We start from the raw sequence: 17,281 nt of genomic DNA on the forward strand, positions 1-17,281 counted from the left end.
AATACATCAAAAGCCTTGGCAAGTCTGTGGTGTAAGCAGACCTCGTACTCGCCTCTTTTGTTACCTACAGTGCAGAGAGCAGTTTACTATCTGCCCTCTCATCACAGTCCTTAACTCTTCAGAGTTGTTTTGCTGCCAAGGAAAACATCATTCAGTGCTCTTCATCTTCAGAACTGTTGTCATCCTTTTTCCCTGAGACAGCGGTTTGTGATCTGCCTGCAGTCTGTACCTTTCAGCAGCAAGAAGAAAAAACACATTTATTACAAGTCAGCTTCAAAGCTTCACCTGGCTACAGGCAAGTCCTGCCTAACAGGTCACAGCTGGGGGCACAGAATGTTAGCATAGAGATCTGAACAGAGCCAGGAAGGATCTCCCACATTTCACAGAACCATTAAGTGGGATAAATGCTGTGCTGTGTCCTTCTGCCTTTTGGTATAAATTCTTCTGCAGTCTCTGCAGCTCTCTGGAAAAGGAGTAAGGACAGAAGCAGGAGCCCCTCCAGGAAGTCTTTTTTGCTTACTGCAGTGGGGAGCCGTTACTCTCAATCCAGAAGAAGGGAAACGTTCATGACGCAGAAAACAACCTCGACTTTTTAAAACGCAGAGCCCCGCAGAAACACCCCGCCCTTCGGTTTCCGAAGTTCCCCCTGGCGGTTACTTCCAGCTTGACACACTCCAGGAGGAAGCACAGCGATTCTAAACTGAGTGAGAAAGCTAAACGGCTTGCCCAAGCAGTTGCTACAAACTATTGTTTGATCCAGATCAGCGAGTGCCTCCACCTTCGTGCGTTTATCTGCTTTTTCCTCCCAAGCACTTACACAGAAAGCTTTGAAGCATTCTGGCTTCCTAAAAATTTCCATCTTGTTAAACAGAATTCAACCCTTGATACAGACAGCACTGAACGGCAGGCTATGGGAAAGGTGATTTCAGCTGAAGACCTCTGAGACGATTCCTTAAACCTCTCAGCCACAGCCCACGTACCAGAGCGTCCTGCACACAGCGTCCTGGGGCACCAGCAGCTCCATGTAAGGCAGCTTTTTGTACTCCTCAGTTCCCACTGCCACATAGTAGCTGCCATTCACCAGTTCCTCCCCAGCAGACACCAGTGTGCCATCCAGGCTGCAGAGCCTCGGGAAAGAGACCAAGAGATTCGGAGCAATATGAGGGGAAGTCGCAAGATAGAGAACAGCCCCTCAGTGTGGAGGCAAACAAGTGCAAAGTGGTAAATGAGACCAAGATAAGAGCAAAGGGCGTTGGTGTTACTGATTTAAAGGTAGGAAAACCGAAAAGCAATTGAAATTGCCAAAGCGTGCTACAAGCATCAAACTCCTGGTCCTGCAACTATTGAGTGCTGCTGTGTTCCTGGGCACAACGAAAGAAGGCCCAGCAGTGCCTTGCCCACATACCCACCTGTTAACAGCTCCACTGCACAGATCAGCTTTCTCTGTCAGCACAGCCAGGAGCGCGTCCCACTGCCATGAAGTGCTCTTGGAGATCATCAGCTGGAAAGGGGGGCTCAGCAAATCCCCATTCCGAAAGACACTACAGCAGAAACAAGGCAGAGCACAAAGCAAGGCAGCGAGCAGAAACCTTTTATTAGCAGTTGTGAAGACATCAACTCTGCCCCTGGCGTCACCAGACACCGTGAGATCTGTAATGAACTACGGGCATTTCTGTTCGGTTTCCTCTGATGAGGTGGATTGTGGAAGAGAGGGCAGAAGGCACGTGTTCATGCAGTGTTTACAGCAGATAGCTCTGGTGGAAGGAGGAACTGTTTGTGTGGGGGCAGCATTCAGGTTGGATATTGGGAAGACCACCTCCAGGGTCAGGCACTGAAATGGGCTGCCTGGGGGCTGAGCCTCCGTCCCTGAAGTGTTCACAAGGTGTGCAGCTGTAGTGCTGAGGAACACAACAGTGGGGAGATACTGGTGGAAGGTGGGCAGTTGGACTGGATGATCACAGTAATCTTTTCCAGTCTTAATGATTCTACAATTGTCAGAATCTCACACAGGAATTCCCTACTTCAGCTTCCAAAACGTTCCCAAGTACCTTCCCAGCAGAAAGCACTGAGGCACTTACTGTACTGTAAGGTGGGTGGGCTTCTGCTGCTGCACTGCAGTGCTGGGCTTCCAGGGGGCTGCGGCGCAGGGCTGGAGACAAATTCATGCACAAAAAACAGACAGCTCTGGCACAAAGCTTCCAGAGCTGTTCCATTTTCTTCACCAGGCAGCAGGTGCCCATCCTGCCTTCAGCTTGCTGCTGCTAGGTGGGGTTTGTTGTCAGCAACACGAAGCCCTGGAGAGGTTCTTCACATACTTGAGTGCATTCCAGAACCTCTGAGCAAATCCTTCTTCCCTTCATTGTTAAGCAGCCCCTGCATCGTTTCACACATCATCCTACTGATTCCTGTGTCATTTTCACAGGATCTCTCCTGGACACAATACAGCCTCAAATCTCAACTTGTGTTACACCAGTGCCAGCTCTCAGCCATCCCTCCTAGCTCAGTCTGTGCTCTTGCCTGTCCACACTCAGCTCAGACTCACCTGCACACTGTTGCTCTTGTTTGTCCCACGGAGCTCCTTCCTCCCATGATTTAAATAGCTACGAGAACAAGAGATGACACTGCAGTGCACCAACCAGGCCATGACTGAAGAGCAGTGAGAAAATGACTGCTCTGTTGATTCGTTGCCAGTATGCGTGTTTATTATTTGGGTCATGTTTAAAATCCTCCACATTCTTCATCTCACGAGCTTCCACAATTAAAGCCTATTTAAGAAATCCCACTCAAACACAGACCAAGACATCCAGAACATTTTATTCCTTTGAGCTAAACAATGATAAGGCTCCAAGGACTGACTGCTGCTCCAAGGACTGCTGCTCAATCAGGACCACCTCAACAGGATGCAGCACGCAGTCAGGGAGCCAAACTCACCCAGCACACACATCTCACACACTCAAGACTGAAGCGATGCCACGAATCTCTCAGCCCTCTGTATTTCAGGATGAACCTGAACAGCTCGACTTCGTGCAGAATTAGAAAACAAAAGAAACCTCCACTAACCCAGAGAAACAGTGCTTATCAGAGCGGAAACTGTGGCTGGCAACTCTGTAGAACCTCCCACACCCCACAAAATGGTGCATGCGAGGCAAAGCAGCACCAATCTCACACAGCCAAAAGGAGACCGCACGTCTCCCCCAGCATTTTTTCTTTCAAGAGTCAGTGACCTTGTCAGCAATACGTGCATTTCCCAAGCAACCTGAAATACATCCAGAAAATTCCACCAGGGAAAGAAACTAACCTCTCTGTATTTTCCTTTGGGTTTGCATCCTTTTTACCTGTTTACCCTTTCCTTCCCCCCTCCATTTACACCTCAAAATATCTAGAACTGCTTACCAAACCCAGAGACAAAAGGACCACCTACTCACTCGAGCCTCTTGAACTTTTCACAGCCCGCAGCCACGTACTGGCACCCATCCTGCAGGTCAGCCAGCTCAGCAACGCGACGGCCATGCTGGGGCGTGTAGAGATTCCTCACAGCCAAGGGCGCACGAATGCCCTCGGTCACCTCACTCAGAAATGCCTCAAAGCTCAGGAGCCGCCGCTGGTTCACCACAAACTTCCTCCCGTGGAAGAAGGGGTCGCCGTTGCGATACACCACCACGTTCTTGGCCGGACGAGGCAGAGCTGAGCGCCGGGAGCTCATTCCCCATGGGTCAGAGAGGCAGACAGACAGACAGACGCAGAGCACGGAGCAGAGCTCCAGCAGCTCTCCCACTCAGCCTGCGCCCTTCTGACCAGCCGCCTTTGTGTTTTGCTGTCCCTCCTCCTCAGTCCCCTGAGCAACTGTCCGTCACCACGGCTGCAGCAGCTGTGGGCCAGGCTGAAGCCACATCAAACAACCTGCAAACACTGCCATCTGAGAGCCAGGAACCACACAGCTCTTTAAACCTCACCCCACGCTAACTACCATGGCCAACAGGTTCAAATGAAGCAGTTCAGAGGGGCAGTGCCAGTATCTCTGGCAGCAGCTTGCATGTCACCCAGAGCAGCAATACCTGAAGCTGTCATCCCCTTGCCATCACCTGCTACTGCATGAAGCATGCAGCAGGTTTCCATTCTGCACATGGTGGACAAACATCCACGCCATGGCAGATACGCTGCCCCTTGCACTGGTTGCCCTGGGTCAAAACAGGCACTTGGAGATCCCAGGCATTGCAGAGTGGTGAAGTACAGAAAAATACAGCTCACACAGTGGTGCACATCACCCACAGCTGAGTGGAGGAGAAGTTCATCGTACAGATTCAAAGCCCCTGTGGCCTTCAGGCATTTTAATTCCACCACAAGCAAGGAGCTGGTCAAAGTGGAACTTCTATGACAACTTTCCCAGCCTCAATTTACCCTTAGGACAGGTTCTCAGGGAGGGAGGACTTCCTCCAAGACACAGAACCTCCTTAGTGTCACAGTGTCACTTCATTCCTGCTTTGACCAAATATTCACATTTAAAAGAAACAAAAGTCTTTTGCCACATGAATCTGGTTAGGAGAACATCAGCTCACAGAGTTGGAGTTCCCCCAGGGTGCTGCTGTGAAATCATGTTGTGACTTTGGTGCTGCAGCTCCTCTGCTCCCCCACAGCAGCACAAAACATCCCACGTGCTCAGGAATGCCTTCCTAGCTGTCAGGAGACTCCAGCCTCTGTTTCAGCTTCAGGTACTACAAGAGAAAGAAAATCAAATGTTAGCAGTTAGATCTCAGAGACCCAGAAGCAGGAAAGCACCTGCAGTTTAGCCAAAGTCACTTGGCCAGAAGATTCACATGAACTGCACCCTAACCAATGCCAACAGCAGCTTGCTAAGTGAGATAGCTCCTAGGCACGTTACTGTATTACACACACACAGCACTTATCAAACAGCAGCCTCTCTGTAGCAGGACAGAAGCTTACAGCCAAATCTAAACAACTGCTGCTTTCCTTTTTCATTTTTTTCCCCTCACTCTCTCTCTAAAAATAAAAAAAAAAAGGCACAGCCATCATCTGATCCAACCCCGAGGAAAGCGGACCCCCACCACCCAGCCTCTCACCCCATCACAGATGGAACCCCTCTGACCAAGAGGCAGAGCAAGCCCTTACATTTTTACGGCTGTCAATAGCTTGCTGCAACCACAGCAGCTCCATAATCAAGTGATTCCTGAAGGACTGGAGGCCAGGCCGAGTTCGGGGAAGCTCCTTTACATCCACAAGTGGAATTTCTGCAAAGGATTGGAAGAAGCTACTGCTAGAATACTGAAATTGCATCTCTCTCCTGCAGTGAGAGATTCTGACGTCTCCAGTACATTCTCAAGGCTTCGATTCTCCAAAGTCCTACTTCACCACCTGCACCTGGTTATTCAACCCATGCAGCAGAACACCACACTGCAGGGACTGCTGTCTCTTACCCAGGCAGGCTTTGAGGGAGCCTGGTTCCAGGTCAGTGCTGTCCCATACAGATGAAATGCTGCTGCTGTTCTGCCACTCCTTGCTCTCCGATGGGGCACTGCACCTCTTTTCAGTGCTTTTACCTGTGATTGCCCCTAGATTTGCAGGGCTTGCTACCCTGCATTCACCCACAGAACTCAGTTCTTTCTCACTTTGCAGCTGGGCTGTAGGTTTCACGCTATTGCTGGAGCCCCAATCCCATTCTGGTTTGGGAACATCCAGTTCCTGCTGTGTTTTCTCTGTGCTGTCCTTGTCACTCAATACAGCTTCTTGCATAGGTGAGCGCTTCTCTTTCACTGGCTTCTAGGAGACAAAAGTGAAAAACTGGACAGACAGACATAAACAAACAAACAAAAAAAGCACAGAAAGCTCTGAAAGGGCAGTGCTGCAGTGCAGCCGTTGTCCTACCCAGAGATCTGCATTACCAGCAGCTCGGCCACAACACCTGACGCTGCGATTTGAACCACCGCAAACTTTGCCCCAGGCCTTTCTCTCAGGACGGGAAGCCGCGCTACGAGCAGCGATCAGCCACCGTGGGAGGGGGGCAGACCGACGGGAGCTCGGCACACGAAGCGCGCAGTTTCTCATGCAGTTGGAGCTCCGAGCGGAGCTGAGCTTCACCCGCGGGAGGCAACGATCGGTCAGCGGGAAGCCCACGGCGGGCCTCGGCCGCGCAACCGCCCCGTTTCCTCCGGTGACGAGGCCGCAAGGCAGCCCGCTGCCAACACGCGGCCCCGCCGCGCCCAGCACCCGCACAGAGCCGCGGCCCCGGCCCGCCCCGCACCAGCACGGACCTCGGAGACGAAGACGGGTCTGGGCAGACAGAGGCCCGTCCAGCGCAGCTCGCTCAGCTCCCCCTCGATCTCCCTCACCACCTCCTCGTACTCCGCCCGCACGCCCCGCAGCCGCCGCCGCAGCAGGAAGCCCCGGACCCCGGCCTGCGGGCAGAGCGGCGGGGAGAGCGGCTCAGCGCCCGGACGGCGGCCCGGCGGAAAAGAAGCGGCACGGCCGGGTACGGAGCGAGGTACGGCTTTAATGAAGCGCGGCGCGGCCTCCCGCGGCCCCACCTGCAGCCGGGTCACCGCGCGCAGCAGTCGCCGCCTCTCCGCGCTCTCCTCCCGGGGACCCGGAGCCGCCGCCATCGCCTCCGGAGCAACGAGGGCGCCGTCCGATGACGTCACCGCGCCGTCCGATGACGTCACAGCACCGCTGCGCGCGGCCGACCAAAATGGCGGCTGAGGGGGGTGTGGGGAGCTCGGTGACCCGCGCGTCACCGCCGTCGGCCCCGCAGGGTGGGCCAGGGGGGCTCCGCCGTCCCGTCCTCCCAATCCCGCGGGGCCGCCTCCCCGCAGCCGGCGGTTGTCAGGCCGCGGCCTCCTCAGGGCTGGGGCTCTCGGCCAGGTGCAGCTTCTGACTGCGTTGCTGTCAAGGGAAAGCACGGCGGGACGGCACGTGCCCTGCACCACCACCACCACCAGAACCAGCACCACCACCGCCATCCCACGGCCCTGCAGGATACATGGAGCTGCTGAGCTCCTCCAGCTGCAGGAGGCAAAGGCAGAGGTTGAGGCGCCTATCAGCACTGCAGGGCCGGGCACGTGGTGAGGAGACGCCACTCACGTGTGCCAGCAGCTGGTCCAGGTTCCTGTCAGCCACCAGCTTCTTCTGCTCCTCCGGGAGCTCCTCCACACACACATCCAGGCCGAAGTGCAGCCGTGCCAGCTTCTCCTGCATCTCGCGCACGTGCTCCAGCTGCTCGAAGGAGCATTCCTTCCCTGCACCCGCAAGTAGAGCTGTCACCACCCACCAGCGTGCCCCCCCCTCCCCTGGCTCCCGGCCGCTCACCAAAGGCCTGCAGTTTGCCCGAGTGGAAGTCGCTGAGCAGGCCGAGCAGCCCGCCCTCCATCTCGCAGACATCAGAGACCTCGGTGAGGAAGCTGTGCTGCAGCGGGGCCCCCCGCGCTGCCCCTGCCCTCACCCTCTCCTTGCTTGCCCTGCACAGAGGACACGGACGATGTGACACCCCCAGCCCGTCCCCCCAGCACTGCTCTCTCCCCCACCCCAGCACTGACCGCCGGGGCCTGGCACGCTGTGAGGGCAGGGCGGGCAGCGGCAGGGCAAAGGATGCGCTCCTGCTGGTGGGCAGAAGCCGTGATGCCCTGGTGGGTGCCAGCTGACCTCTGGGGCTCCGCTTCTTCCTCCGCTCCTCCATCCCAGAGCCACGCGGGAAGCACCTGAGCAGGACAGGATGGACACAAAGCTCTCGGCAGCGCTTCCCCACGAGGGGCCTCCTGGTCCTCACGGCAGCCGGGAAGCCAAGGACAGAGCTCAGCCCCCACACTGGGGTCAGCAGCCAGGCTCAGCCTGCCTCATCCCGGTCTGCAGTGGGACATCACGGCACAGAGCAGAGCCTGGGATCTGAAAAACACCCGGGGAACTCCCAGCCGGGGATTATTCCTCAGCGTCTTCTCCCAGAGCTGCAGAAAAGAGGATTTCAGCCCCCATGGAGCAGGGAAGGACTCCCGATTCCCGGAGCCAGGGCAGAGACTGCAGGAGGGACCCGACATCCCTGACCCCTCCCCAGCGTATTTCGGCCCCCACCGAGTTCCTCTGCCCCCTGGGCCCTTTACGGTGGCAGGACGGGGTGGTGCGGCGGGTGCTGCGGAAGCCCATTTGTTCTACGGGCTCCGGCGCCGCACCACAGCGGCATGGAAACACCGACCTGTGCGAGGACCTCCTCCGGCCTTCGGTGCCACCCGGCTGCGTCCCCAGAACCGCTGGACCAACTGTGTTCCCGGAGCCCTGGGGCTGCGATTTGCATTTAAAGGGAAAGGGACCTTCCTCCGGCCTCAGCACAGCCCGGCCCCTGCTGGAGGGACGCCGCTGGACGCCGCCTTGCAGCGCCGAACGCCGCCCGCTGGAGTGGCCACAGCGCGCAGATGGCCCCGGACCGCAGCACCAGCGTCACATGGGGAGGGCAGGATCCGGCCCTCCATTCTGCACAGCTGGAGCAGATGCGGCAGCCGTGCACGCAGCGAGGGTCTGGGGTAGGTATGGGGTCTGCACCCGGGCTCCTTCCCTGCGAGCATCCTGGTAGAAATGGGGGGGATGTCACTGCCTGCCACCCCCTTAAACCATCCAGGGTCCACCGTGAGTCTCCTCAGCATCACCTGATTTGTGTGAACCACAGATTTGCCCTTGCAAGAACAAGGGTTCAATCCTCTGGCACGTGGGACCGCAGGAACCCCCAGATCACAGGGAGTGAAGAGCAACAAACTGCCTGGTGCTGGGTGTCCCAGGCACAGACTTCCTCCCCCAGTTGTCTGGAGGCAGATATGTGCCATCACCTTTGCGAATGAAGGTTCCCCCCAGCCTCTCCACTCCACTCAGTGCCCCAGATTTCACTCCCAAACACGATCCTTAATGAACGAGAAATAACACAAACAGCAGCAGTGAGTTTGTGGGTGTTTCTATTGGATACGAAGATACATACATCAGCTCCCCACAGAGGTTATCTGTGCCATAACAGGAAAAAAAAAAAAGTGAAGGTGTTTGTGACTTTCTGAGGGATTTTTCTTTCACTGAAAGGGCAGGAAAGAAAAATCCAGTGCCAGGCTGCAGCCCTCTCTCCCACCACCTTCATGTGCTCCAGAACGCTCCTGCCCAAGTCCGATGCAACCCACCCAGGAGGAAGCAACGCAGGCAGCGCAGGGCCAGAAGCAGCCCAGAAAGCCCTGGGGAGCACATGGCAGTGGATGTTCAAGACTGTGGCTCCGTGGAGCTTCAATAGACTCAACAGCCTCTCCTTAGACCCGAACTCTCCGGAATCCCCAGGGAATAAAGGGGGAGGCAGAAGCGCCTCCTGCAGGCAGCTCCCACGGCAGGTCCTTCCAAGGGCGCTGTACAGTTGCAGAGAAGATGCAAGAGCAGCTGCAGCCAGAAAAGAAACCAAAACTGTTCCGCCGAATGCATTCACTGTGAGGAACAGCTCAGCCAGCTCAATTCAGCTTCAAGCAAAAGGAAGGCAATGCTGAAAATAGTCTGCTGTAAAGAGAAGCTGCAGCAAGAGGTTTTCAAGCAAGTCGATGTCTCCCAAACGAGTAGTGAAAAAAAGGAAGTGTTGAGAAACTAAGGAGAAATCCCCCAAGTTCTGCGCCAGATTGCCTCTCGTGCCATCACAGCCCTCCCAGACACAGCGGCAGCAGCTCAGACTTGGTGACTGCCAGCATCTGGGAGATGCTGTTCTGAAAAAGCAGAGGGGAAGGAGAGGCCCAGGCAGCACAGCCTGTCTGCAGGGTGTGACGCTGCAGAAGGAATCGGCCCACAGCACCGTCCTCGAGCTGGTCCCAGCGATTCAGCTTCAGGTCATGGAGAAGCCACAGATTTGATCCTCCTGGAGCCCCAGCTCCATGAATACCTCCGAAACCACCCCACTCAACACCAAGGGACGGTCCTGAGGCAGGGCAGAGGAGTTCGGTCACAAGGGCGTCCCGATCCCCTTGCACAACTAATCACAGGTGCTTGTGCAAAACACTTCGGAGTTAGACCTTTGGATTAACTGTTTAATATACTTGTGCACATGTGCGTATAGCAAAGAGGCAACTGTGAATCATAAGGCTATTGAAACACTGGCAGGTTCTAGGAAGAGCAAAGGCCCTGCAGGGTGCCTGGGCAAATCCGGTGTCCCCAGTTTCTCTGCTTTTCTGTCCCCGTTCAATACACAAAATCCATACAAGAGGGGAACTGGACGGTTCTGCTCAAGAAAGAGCTGCCAGCCAGGGCGTGAGGAAGCAACAGCAAGTCCAGGAGCCGCCTCCTGCCTGATGCAGATCAGGGAGGGAGAATCCAGCGCTGGGAAATGCTTATGTTCTCCCTTGCTCAGTTCTTTTGCTCTCACCCAGTGTGACAGCATTGCCGTGAAGGTGGAGGAAGCGCCGTGTCCTGCTGTCCCGGTGCCGTGAGCCAGAGGGCTTGGGCCGATCCGTGCCCTTGCTTTCCTGTGCTGCACTACATTTTAGGGGAGTCGCAGCCTGCCAATGACAAGGTCTTTCAGTGACAGGGACAATCAGTTGAGTCTCCATATATTAGTTATTCACACACGCAGGGAGGTGGGTCATTCTAGATTTCATATATATTCATATATAAAGTGTATGTTGCCCTGCACGTATTTTATATCTCATATATACACACACACATCATCTATGTGTATATATATATATATAAACATTTAAAAAACCCTCCAAAAGCCTAAGCTAGGAAATTTCACAGCCCAAGGAGGGCCGTCCTCGTGCCCCCATCCAAGGACCAGGAGAAGGGCTTCAGATGGAGCCTGCAAACATTCCTGCTACCCTCCCTCACCCTACTCCCGCCTACCACACAGCAGGCTCAGTCAGCACCCTGAGCGCCTTCCTCAGTCCCGCTCTGCCCCACGGCTCCTGTGCTCAGTTCTCCAAGGCTTTCCGCAGGCTCTGTGCTGTGCGCCGGCTTTCCCGAGTGCAGGCAATCCTCAGCCAGTCGCTGCTCTGCCGGGGCTCCTCCAGCTCCCGCCTCGCAGCCCCCCCGCGATGGCTCCTTCACAGCCTCTGTCGGCTCCACGTCTGCCCGCGCCGTGTGGGCACACAGGTCCTGCACCTTCTTGTTGAGGTCGTTGCGCTCTGTTTGCAGGGCTCGGCACAGTTTCTCCAAGCGCTGGATTTTCACCTGAAGCCCCTCCAGCTCTTTGTCCCGAAGGGTTTTCTGCAAACAGAGAAGCGGTTCAGATCTACCACACTGGGGACGAAGGCAGAAAGGAAGAGAGATGAAACTTCAGAGGGAAGCTCAAAGACCACTCAGTTGCCTGCCTCAGCACACAACAGCCCCAGCCTCCTCACCTCTTCAGCCATTTCCAAGAGAGCCTTGTTGCTGCTCTCCCAGCGAGAGCGGTACATTGTGGTCTCCTTCTCCAGCTTCTTAATTTTCTTTGTCATCTGCAGAACAGTGACAAAAAGGCAACTGATAAGCCAGAATAATGCAGTCAGGCACGTCTCGCGTGTACTCCAATGGACTCCCACTTCCCCAGGGCAGACAGCAAGATCCTGCTGTCCTGGGAAATGTCTTCTGGTCCTACTGCAGCTGCGTTAGTGGGAAACCAACAATAAACCAGGAGACGGTGGTAGCGCTGCTTTTCCTGATCCAGGAGGGGTACAGCCATCACCCCATGAGTCCAGCATCCACCTTCTATCAGCAATCAGTTTGTGCCTCATTTTAATGCCAGCATAACTCAACAGAACAATACAGCTGCTGCTCATCCAGCTCACAGAGTAAGTGAGGAGAAAGGCAGCACCCAGGCTGCCAGCCACTGCAGGCAGCGACAGCAATACCCACCTTCTCCATTTCCTGCTTAAACGTTGTGAACACTTCACTGCTTTTGGAAAGGGTGTTCTGGAATTCTTCAAACTTCTCTGTGTAGAGAGCCAGCTGTGGGGAGAGACAGAGTTACAGCTCCTCAACATGGCACCTCCTGATGGCCTTTCCCAGGAGCGGGGAGACGTCAGCCAAGAAGTGAGCCAGTCGTCTTGTGACCGGACTTTATGACTAACAAACTTGCAGCAAGGGGCTGCTCTGCCAGCATTAGGTACTGCAGAATGTGGAACAGTATTTCTTCTCTCTTAGGGAAACACCCTTAGAGAGCAGTGTGTTCTCCAAACACCTCTCGGCCTTGGCAGGAAGCACTTGCTGGGTCTGATTCAGCAAAGTGTGATCACACAACTGCTCCGAGCACTGGGAAACACACTGGTGAAACCAGGGCTCCTTTCTGGCACAAGGAGGAGAAGCTGAGGAAGGTTTCATCTCACACTGCGCTTCACACAGGCACACAAATATCACACTCAAGAGCATTCCTGCCTTTGTGGTTTTCACATTAAGGAAATTCAGGCTGTTCCCTGCTGAAGGAGGAAGGGAAAAAATAAATGACCAGGCTGAGCACACACAGACCAGGTAACTCACCTGCTGCTTGAGATGAGTCTCCTGCTGCTTCATCAGCTCACACATCCTCTGTGATTCCACAGCTTCCTTCAGCAACTGGGAAAGAGCAAAAGCAGTTACCTCGCTGCTGCCAGAGAAAGCCCTCAATATGCCATACGCTGCTGGTGCTTGGCCTGGAGTCAGCAGACGGCTGGGAGGAACAGCACCAACAGCTCAGGCTCCAGCCTTGCTTCTGAGGCAGCTGGGGGAACGGTCGCTGCTGCATACGCAGCTGGGACGGCCTGATCTGGTAAGGGCTCTGCACTCGGGAACCCAACCTCCACAAAGAAACAGGGCAAACAGCTACGTGCTTATAACCAGTAGAGAATCATAAGACTTACAAAGTCCTTTTCCCGCTGATGTCTCTCCTCTGCTTCCTTCAGCATTTCCTGTGCCTGCTGGAGCTTGGCATCCACGAGCTGCTGCTGCAGGTCCTTGTGTTTGAACACCTTATCAATGTGCTGCCAAAGGAAACGCCACCAGTCATTGACATGCGAGGCCAGGGCTCTGCTACCCGTGTGGCACGGATCCCAAGGAATGACCTCGAAGCCCAAGGGCTCCATCTCCCCTCCAGCAGCAGTTTCTGCCCTGGAAATGCTCTCCACAGGGCACAGTGGGTGAACCACAGCAGGCTACGCCAGGCCCGACTCACCTCCTCCCGCAGCTCATACTGCTCAATGAGCTTCTTGAGCCGCTCTGCCAGCTCCATGTTCTCCTGGCGCAGCTTGGAGTTCCTCTCGTTGTGCTGCTCCATCTGGAGTTGGATGTCATTCAGCGTCACCTGGAAGTGGGATGTCACCTCCTTCCGCTTCTCCTCTTCCTCTCGTGCTCGCTGGACACCTTCCTCCTGTGTTAGAAGGGCAGACAGCAAGGCCACATCAGCCTCTGCGCTGGGCAGGCAGGTGAACAAACCTCCCTGGGCCGTGATGATCTGAACCACCCAACTTCCCACTGCCATTGGTATCAATCAGGAAGGCACTGCGGGCCACTGCTTGGCAGCTTCGTCACTCCAAGAGCCGAGCAAACCCGCTAAACATCGCTTCCCTCAGAAGAGGACCACGTGGGTCAGCTCCCTCCCCTCCTAACCCTTGCAAGATGACCGATTAACAGCAGAACTGAAGCCCTGCTCCGGACATCAGACTGTGGGCACCCACTCCTAAAAGTACGTCTGTCACAGTGGCTCACAGCCCTGCAGCAGGCTGTGTTTGGGACGAAGCAGCTCCTGCAGCAGTCCCAGGAGACGCCTTGCCTTGAGGGTGCGGTTGTGCCTCTGGAGCTCACGGCACAGGCTCTCCAGCTTGCTGCGGGCCAGGATGGCCTTGCTGTGCTCACTCTGCAGGTGGTCCTTCTCTTGCACCAGCTGTGTCTGCTTCTTCTGCAAAATCTTCATCTGTTTCTGGGAGTTACGGTGCTCTTCCAGCTAGGGTAGGAGAGCAGAGGGCAGAGATGCAGCAAAAAAGACCAGGGCAATGCTGTGCCCATGTAAGGGCACACAGAGATCAAATAGGTGTTCTGACTACTCTGAGGGAAGGACGAGAGCTTTATAACACAAAAGCACAGTAAGATCAATACAGAACCCAAGGTCTCCCTGCACACAGCCTTTCTCCTTCCTGAATTAGCATCCTACTGGAATTTGTGAGAGGTGCACCTTCCTTCAGGACCTCCACACATACACTGCTTAAACAGAGCAAAGCCCTGAGCACGTGGCCAGCTGTCCCACTGCTCGCTGCAGCACTGTCCTCCCACTGCCCCAGAGCCTGGAATGAAGAAACAAGGACTCACCAGCTCAGCGTATTTCTTGCACAGTGCTGCCAGTTTCTCCTCTGGCGTGCTCAGGGTGTTCAGGGTCTGCATCAACAAAGTGATTTCTTTGCCTGGCGCAAGACACAGAATTAAACAGAAAGATGACAGCACTTACACAGAGTTCTGGCTTATAAAGGTAAGGACAGGAGAGACAAACCAGGTCTCACATCTGTGGCCATCTTGGCCCAGAGTTCCCATCTCCAGTGCCTACTGGGTTTGTCCCCCAGATCTCACTGCATTCAGCAGGTGAACAATTGAAGCAGCTGAGGAGAGACCTGGTTATCAGAGTGGGGAACCACCAATGGACTAACCAGACAAAGCTGTGTCCAGCAGAGGGGAAATCTGCAAAATTCAGAGGCTGCAGCAGCACTCAGGACTGACCAGAGTCTTTGAAACACTCTGTTTCCTTGCATGCCACAAGAATAAGATGCCTTGCTATTTTCAAACATACTTAAGGCATTCATCTCTCTAATGGGACCCAGTGCAGTATAAAATCCACGTCTGCACCAAAGCTCTCAGGCTGGTAGCACAGCCACAGCAGGAAACCTCTTACCTAGGCCCTTGGCTTTCTTCTTTTCCTGAGCCTTCTTCTGATCCCGCTCCCCACACTCCTCTCCGGGTCGAAACTCTTCAGTTCCCTTCGTGCCTTCCTTCTCCCCATTCATCTCAGGGCTGCCTGACTCCTGATCTCCGTTCCTCGGGGACTCACTGCGACACTTCTCCACTTCCTCCGGCTCCACAGCCTCACTCTGCCCGCCGTCCTCGCCTGGACCCTCCTGGCTGGCATCCACGCAGTACGTGTTCAAGATGTCCTCAAGCTGCCTGCTCAGCTCTTCAGAGACATCCCGCACGGCAGGCCGGGAGGACTTTGTGTCCTCCTGTGCGAGGGGAGCTGTGGAGATACGAGCACAAAAGCGTGATGCTTCCCCACACCTTCTATTCTCTGCTCTCTACAAACACGCAGCAAAGGGAAGGTTTCCCCGAGCACCTCACTGCTACACTCCCAGCACACAAGCTGCTTTGTTCAGGCTGTGCCTCCAGCCAGCTGCCCTGACAATGGAGGTGCATTCCTAACAGCCTCTCTTTTGATCACAAGAGCATGACCAAGCCCCTGACATCTGTCAAGAGCAAGAACTGCCCCCTCCCCACCACCCTCTAACGAAAGCAGGTTGTGCGTGAGCTTTTCCTCGGAGCAGCAGCCTGCTAATATCCCCAGAGCCATGCCTTTTAGCACAACAATAGATTTTATAATCTGAGCTAGCCTCTTTCCTCACATATATGGCAGCTGTACTGGCTCAGATGAAGCACATCCCATCCCCAGCAGCCCCTCAGCACTTCTCTGCATCCAAAATTCCTTCCAAGCAGAGCCTACAGCAATCAGTTATTAAACTCACTCAACTGCTGTTCATTTCCACGTTTACTAGAACGCGGGGCAAGGTTACCTTTAACCACCATCTACTCGATTACCCGTTTCTGTCTTACAGAAATTGAATGTTACAAAGCACCAATAACAGAACCAGTCGCTGCGGGAGAGCTTTCTGTGAGCCTGAAGGACCGAGCAACGCCAACCCCATCGATCCCAGGTCAGAATCAACTCCGCGTTGTGGGAAAGAAGCGCTAACGATTTGGAACTGCGTGCACGTGGGAACAACGAGACAGCAGGATCTTCTGCCCCGGAATCACCGGCACAGGTCAAACAGTGGCACAGAACGGACCCCCGTTGTACAGAAGCAGCGCCAGCACGGCAGCTCCGCGCGCCGCCCCACCTTCCAGCGCTGCGCTGGGTTCGGCCGGGTCGCCCTCCTCCGCCAGAGCGCCGCTCGTTTTGGCCGCGGGCCGCGGGGCCGCCTTGGTCTCGCCGCCCTGGTTCTTCATCGCCGCGCCGTCTCCCGCTCAGCCTCGCCGAGCCCCGCTGGAAGAGAAACCGCGGCTGAAGGCGAGCCGTGCGGTGCCCCAGGGATGGCATCGCGGAGCCGCCCCCGAGGAGCCCCCGAGGAGCCCCGGCCGCGGCGCCGCCCCTCCCCCCGGCACCGCCCGGAGCCCCCGGGCCGCTCCCGACGTCCCACGTGACCCCCCGTGACGTCAGCAACGCCTCCCTTCCTCCCACGGCACCACGATGACGTCACGCGCGTACCCCCGTGGCGTCAGCGGCAGCGCTCTGACGTAGGCGGCCGCCTCTCCTCAGCCAATAAGCGCCGGGCAGCCGGCAGCGCTGCGGTGTAGCGGCGGGGAGGGGGGAGGGAAGATGATCGCCGCACCCCCCGCCGGCCCCGCCGCCCCGCGCTGAAGGAAGCGGCTCTGGCCCGGGCCTCGCAGCGTGCGCTCATCGCGCAGGCGCCGCCCCGCGCCGCCAACCAATCGGCGACGAGGAGCCGCGGGGGCTGCCGGGAGACGGCGGCGAGAAGCGGCAAGCACCGCGAGACTACAACTCCCGGCGTGCCCCACGAGAGCCACTCCCGCCCCCCCCGTCGCACTACAGCTCCCGGCGTGCCCCGCGCGCGGCCCGGGCGGGAACTCGCCGCCTTCACGGCTCCGCGCCCGCCCCGCGCTGCCCGCCCTCCCTCCACACACGGCTCCGGCACAGCGCGCTCATCTGCACAGAAGTTTTTATTCGTTCAACAGTCACGGACTCAGCAAACCAACGCGGGGCGAGGGGCACGCAGGCCCGGCCCACCCCTCCCGGCCTCAGCCCCGCGGCTGTGAGGAGCAAACCTTGGCGCCCAGCAGAGCGGTCGAAGAGCTACGTGTACAGTACGTGAGTGAACGGGAGAAGCAGCAGGACGACGAGGGAGCGAGCTCGGGGTCGTTTCCAGGCACACCTGCCTCACAGTGTTCTATTTACATAAGTTACAGAAATTTTATATATAGTTTTCTCTGGAGCCCAATTAGACAAATAGCTACCTATATATAATATAAAAAATACAGAGATTTGATTCTTTTCTCGAAGGAAAATGTACATGTTCCGACTGTGAGCGGGAGGTAAACCTGGAGCCCCAGGCGCCGT

General features: G+C 56.0%; 4 protein-coding genes across 4 annotated transcripts; all 4 read right to left on the reverse strand.

Annotated features, from left to right (window-relative positions):
• Positions 1–147: 147 nt before the first annotated feature.
• Positions 148–3,703, reverse strand: DCDC2B (doublecortin domain containing 2B; the record flags this gene model as incomplete). The annotated part of the gene is made up of 6 exons (XM_079546069.1): positions 148–229; positions 981–1,127; positions 1,410–1,541; positions 2,079–2,149; positions 2,543–2,600; positions 3,426–3,703. 6 exons carry the CDS (start codon positions 3,701–3,703, stop codon positions 148–150), a joined length of 768 nt encoding a protein of 255 aa, XP_079402195.1.
• Positions 3,704–4,670: 967 nt separating this feature from the next.
• IQCC (IQ motif containing C) lies at positions 4,671–6,614 on the reverse strand (the record flags this gene model as incomplete). Its single annotated transcript, XM_079545973.1, has 5 exons — positions 4,671–4,712; positions 5,128–5,246; positions 5,433–5,768; positions 6,263–6,410; positions 6,540–6,614. The coding sequence occupies 5 exons, from the start codon at positions 6,612–6,614 to the stop codon at positions 4,671–4,673; spliced, it is 720 nt and encodes a 239-aa protein (XP_079402099.1).
• Positions 6,615–6,834: 220 nt separating this feature from the next.
• Positions 6,835–7,684, reverse strand: CCDC28B (coiled-coil domain containing 28B; the record flags this gene model as incomplete). The annotated part of the gene is made up of 4 exons (XM_079546162.1): positions 6,835–6,886; positions 6,992–7,014; positions 7,093–7,247; positions 7,318–7,684. The coding sequence occupies 4 exons, from the start codon at positions 7,682–7,684 to the stop codon at positions 6,835–6,837; spliced, it is 597 nt and encodes a 198-aa protein (XP_079402288.1).
• Positions 7,685–10,857: 3,173 nt separating this feature from the next.
• TXLNA (taxilin alpha) lies at positions 10,858–16,152 on the reverse strand (the record flags this gene model as incomplete). The annotated part of the gene is made up of 10 exons (XM_079545967.1): positions 10,858–11,208; positions 11,343–11,438; positions 11,836–11,928; positions 12,457–12,531; positions 12,816–12,935; positions 13,127–13,321; positions 13,724–13,894; positions 14,257–14,348; positions 14,831–15,169; positions 16,044–16,152. The coding sequence occupies 10 exons, from the start codon at positions 16,150–16,152 to the stop codon at positions 10,858–10,860; spliced, it is 1,641 nt and encodes a 546-aa protein (XP_079402093.1).
• Between the last annotated feature and the right edge of the window lie 1,129 nt (positions 16,153–17,281).

The sequence above is a fragment of the Tetrao urogallus genome (genome assembly GCF_951394365.1).
Source record: "Tetrao urogallus genome assembly, chromosome: 23".
In the NCBI taxonomy this organism is placed as follows: Eukaryota; Metazoa; Chordata; class Aves; order Galliformes; family Phasianidae; genus Tetrao; species Tetrao urogallus.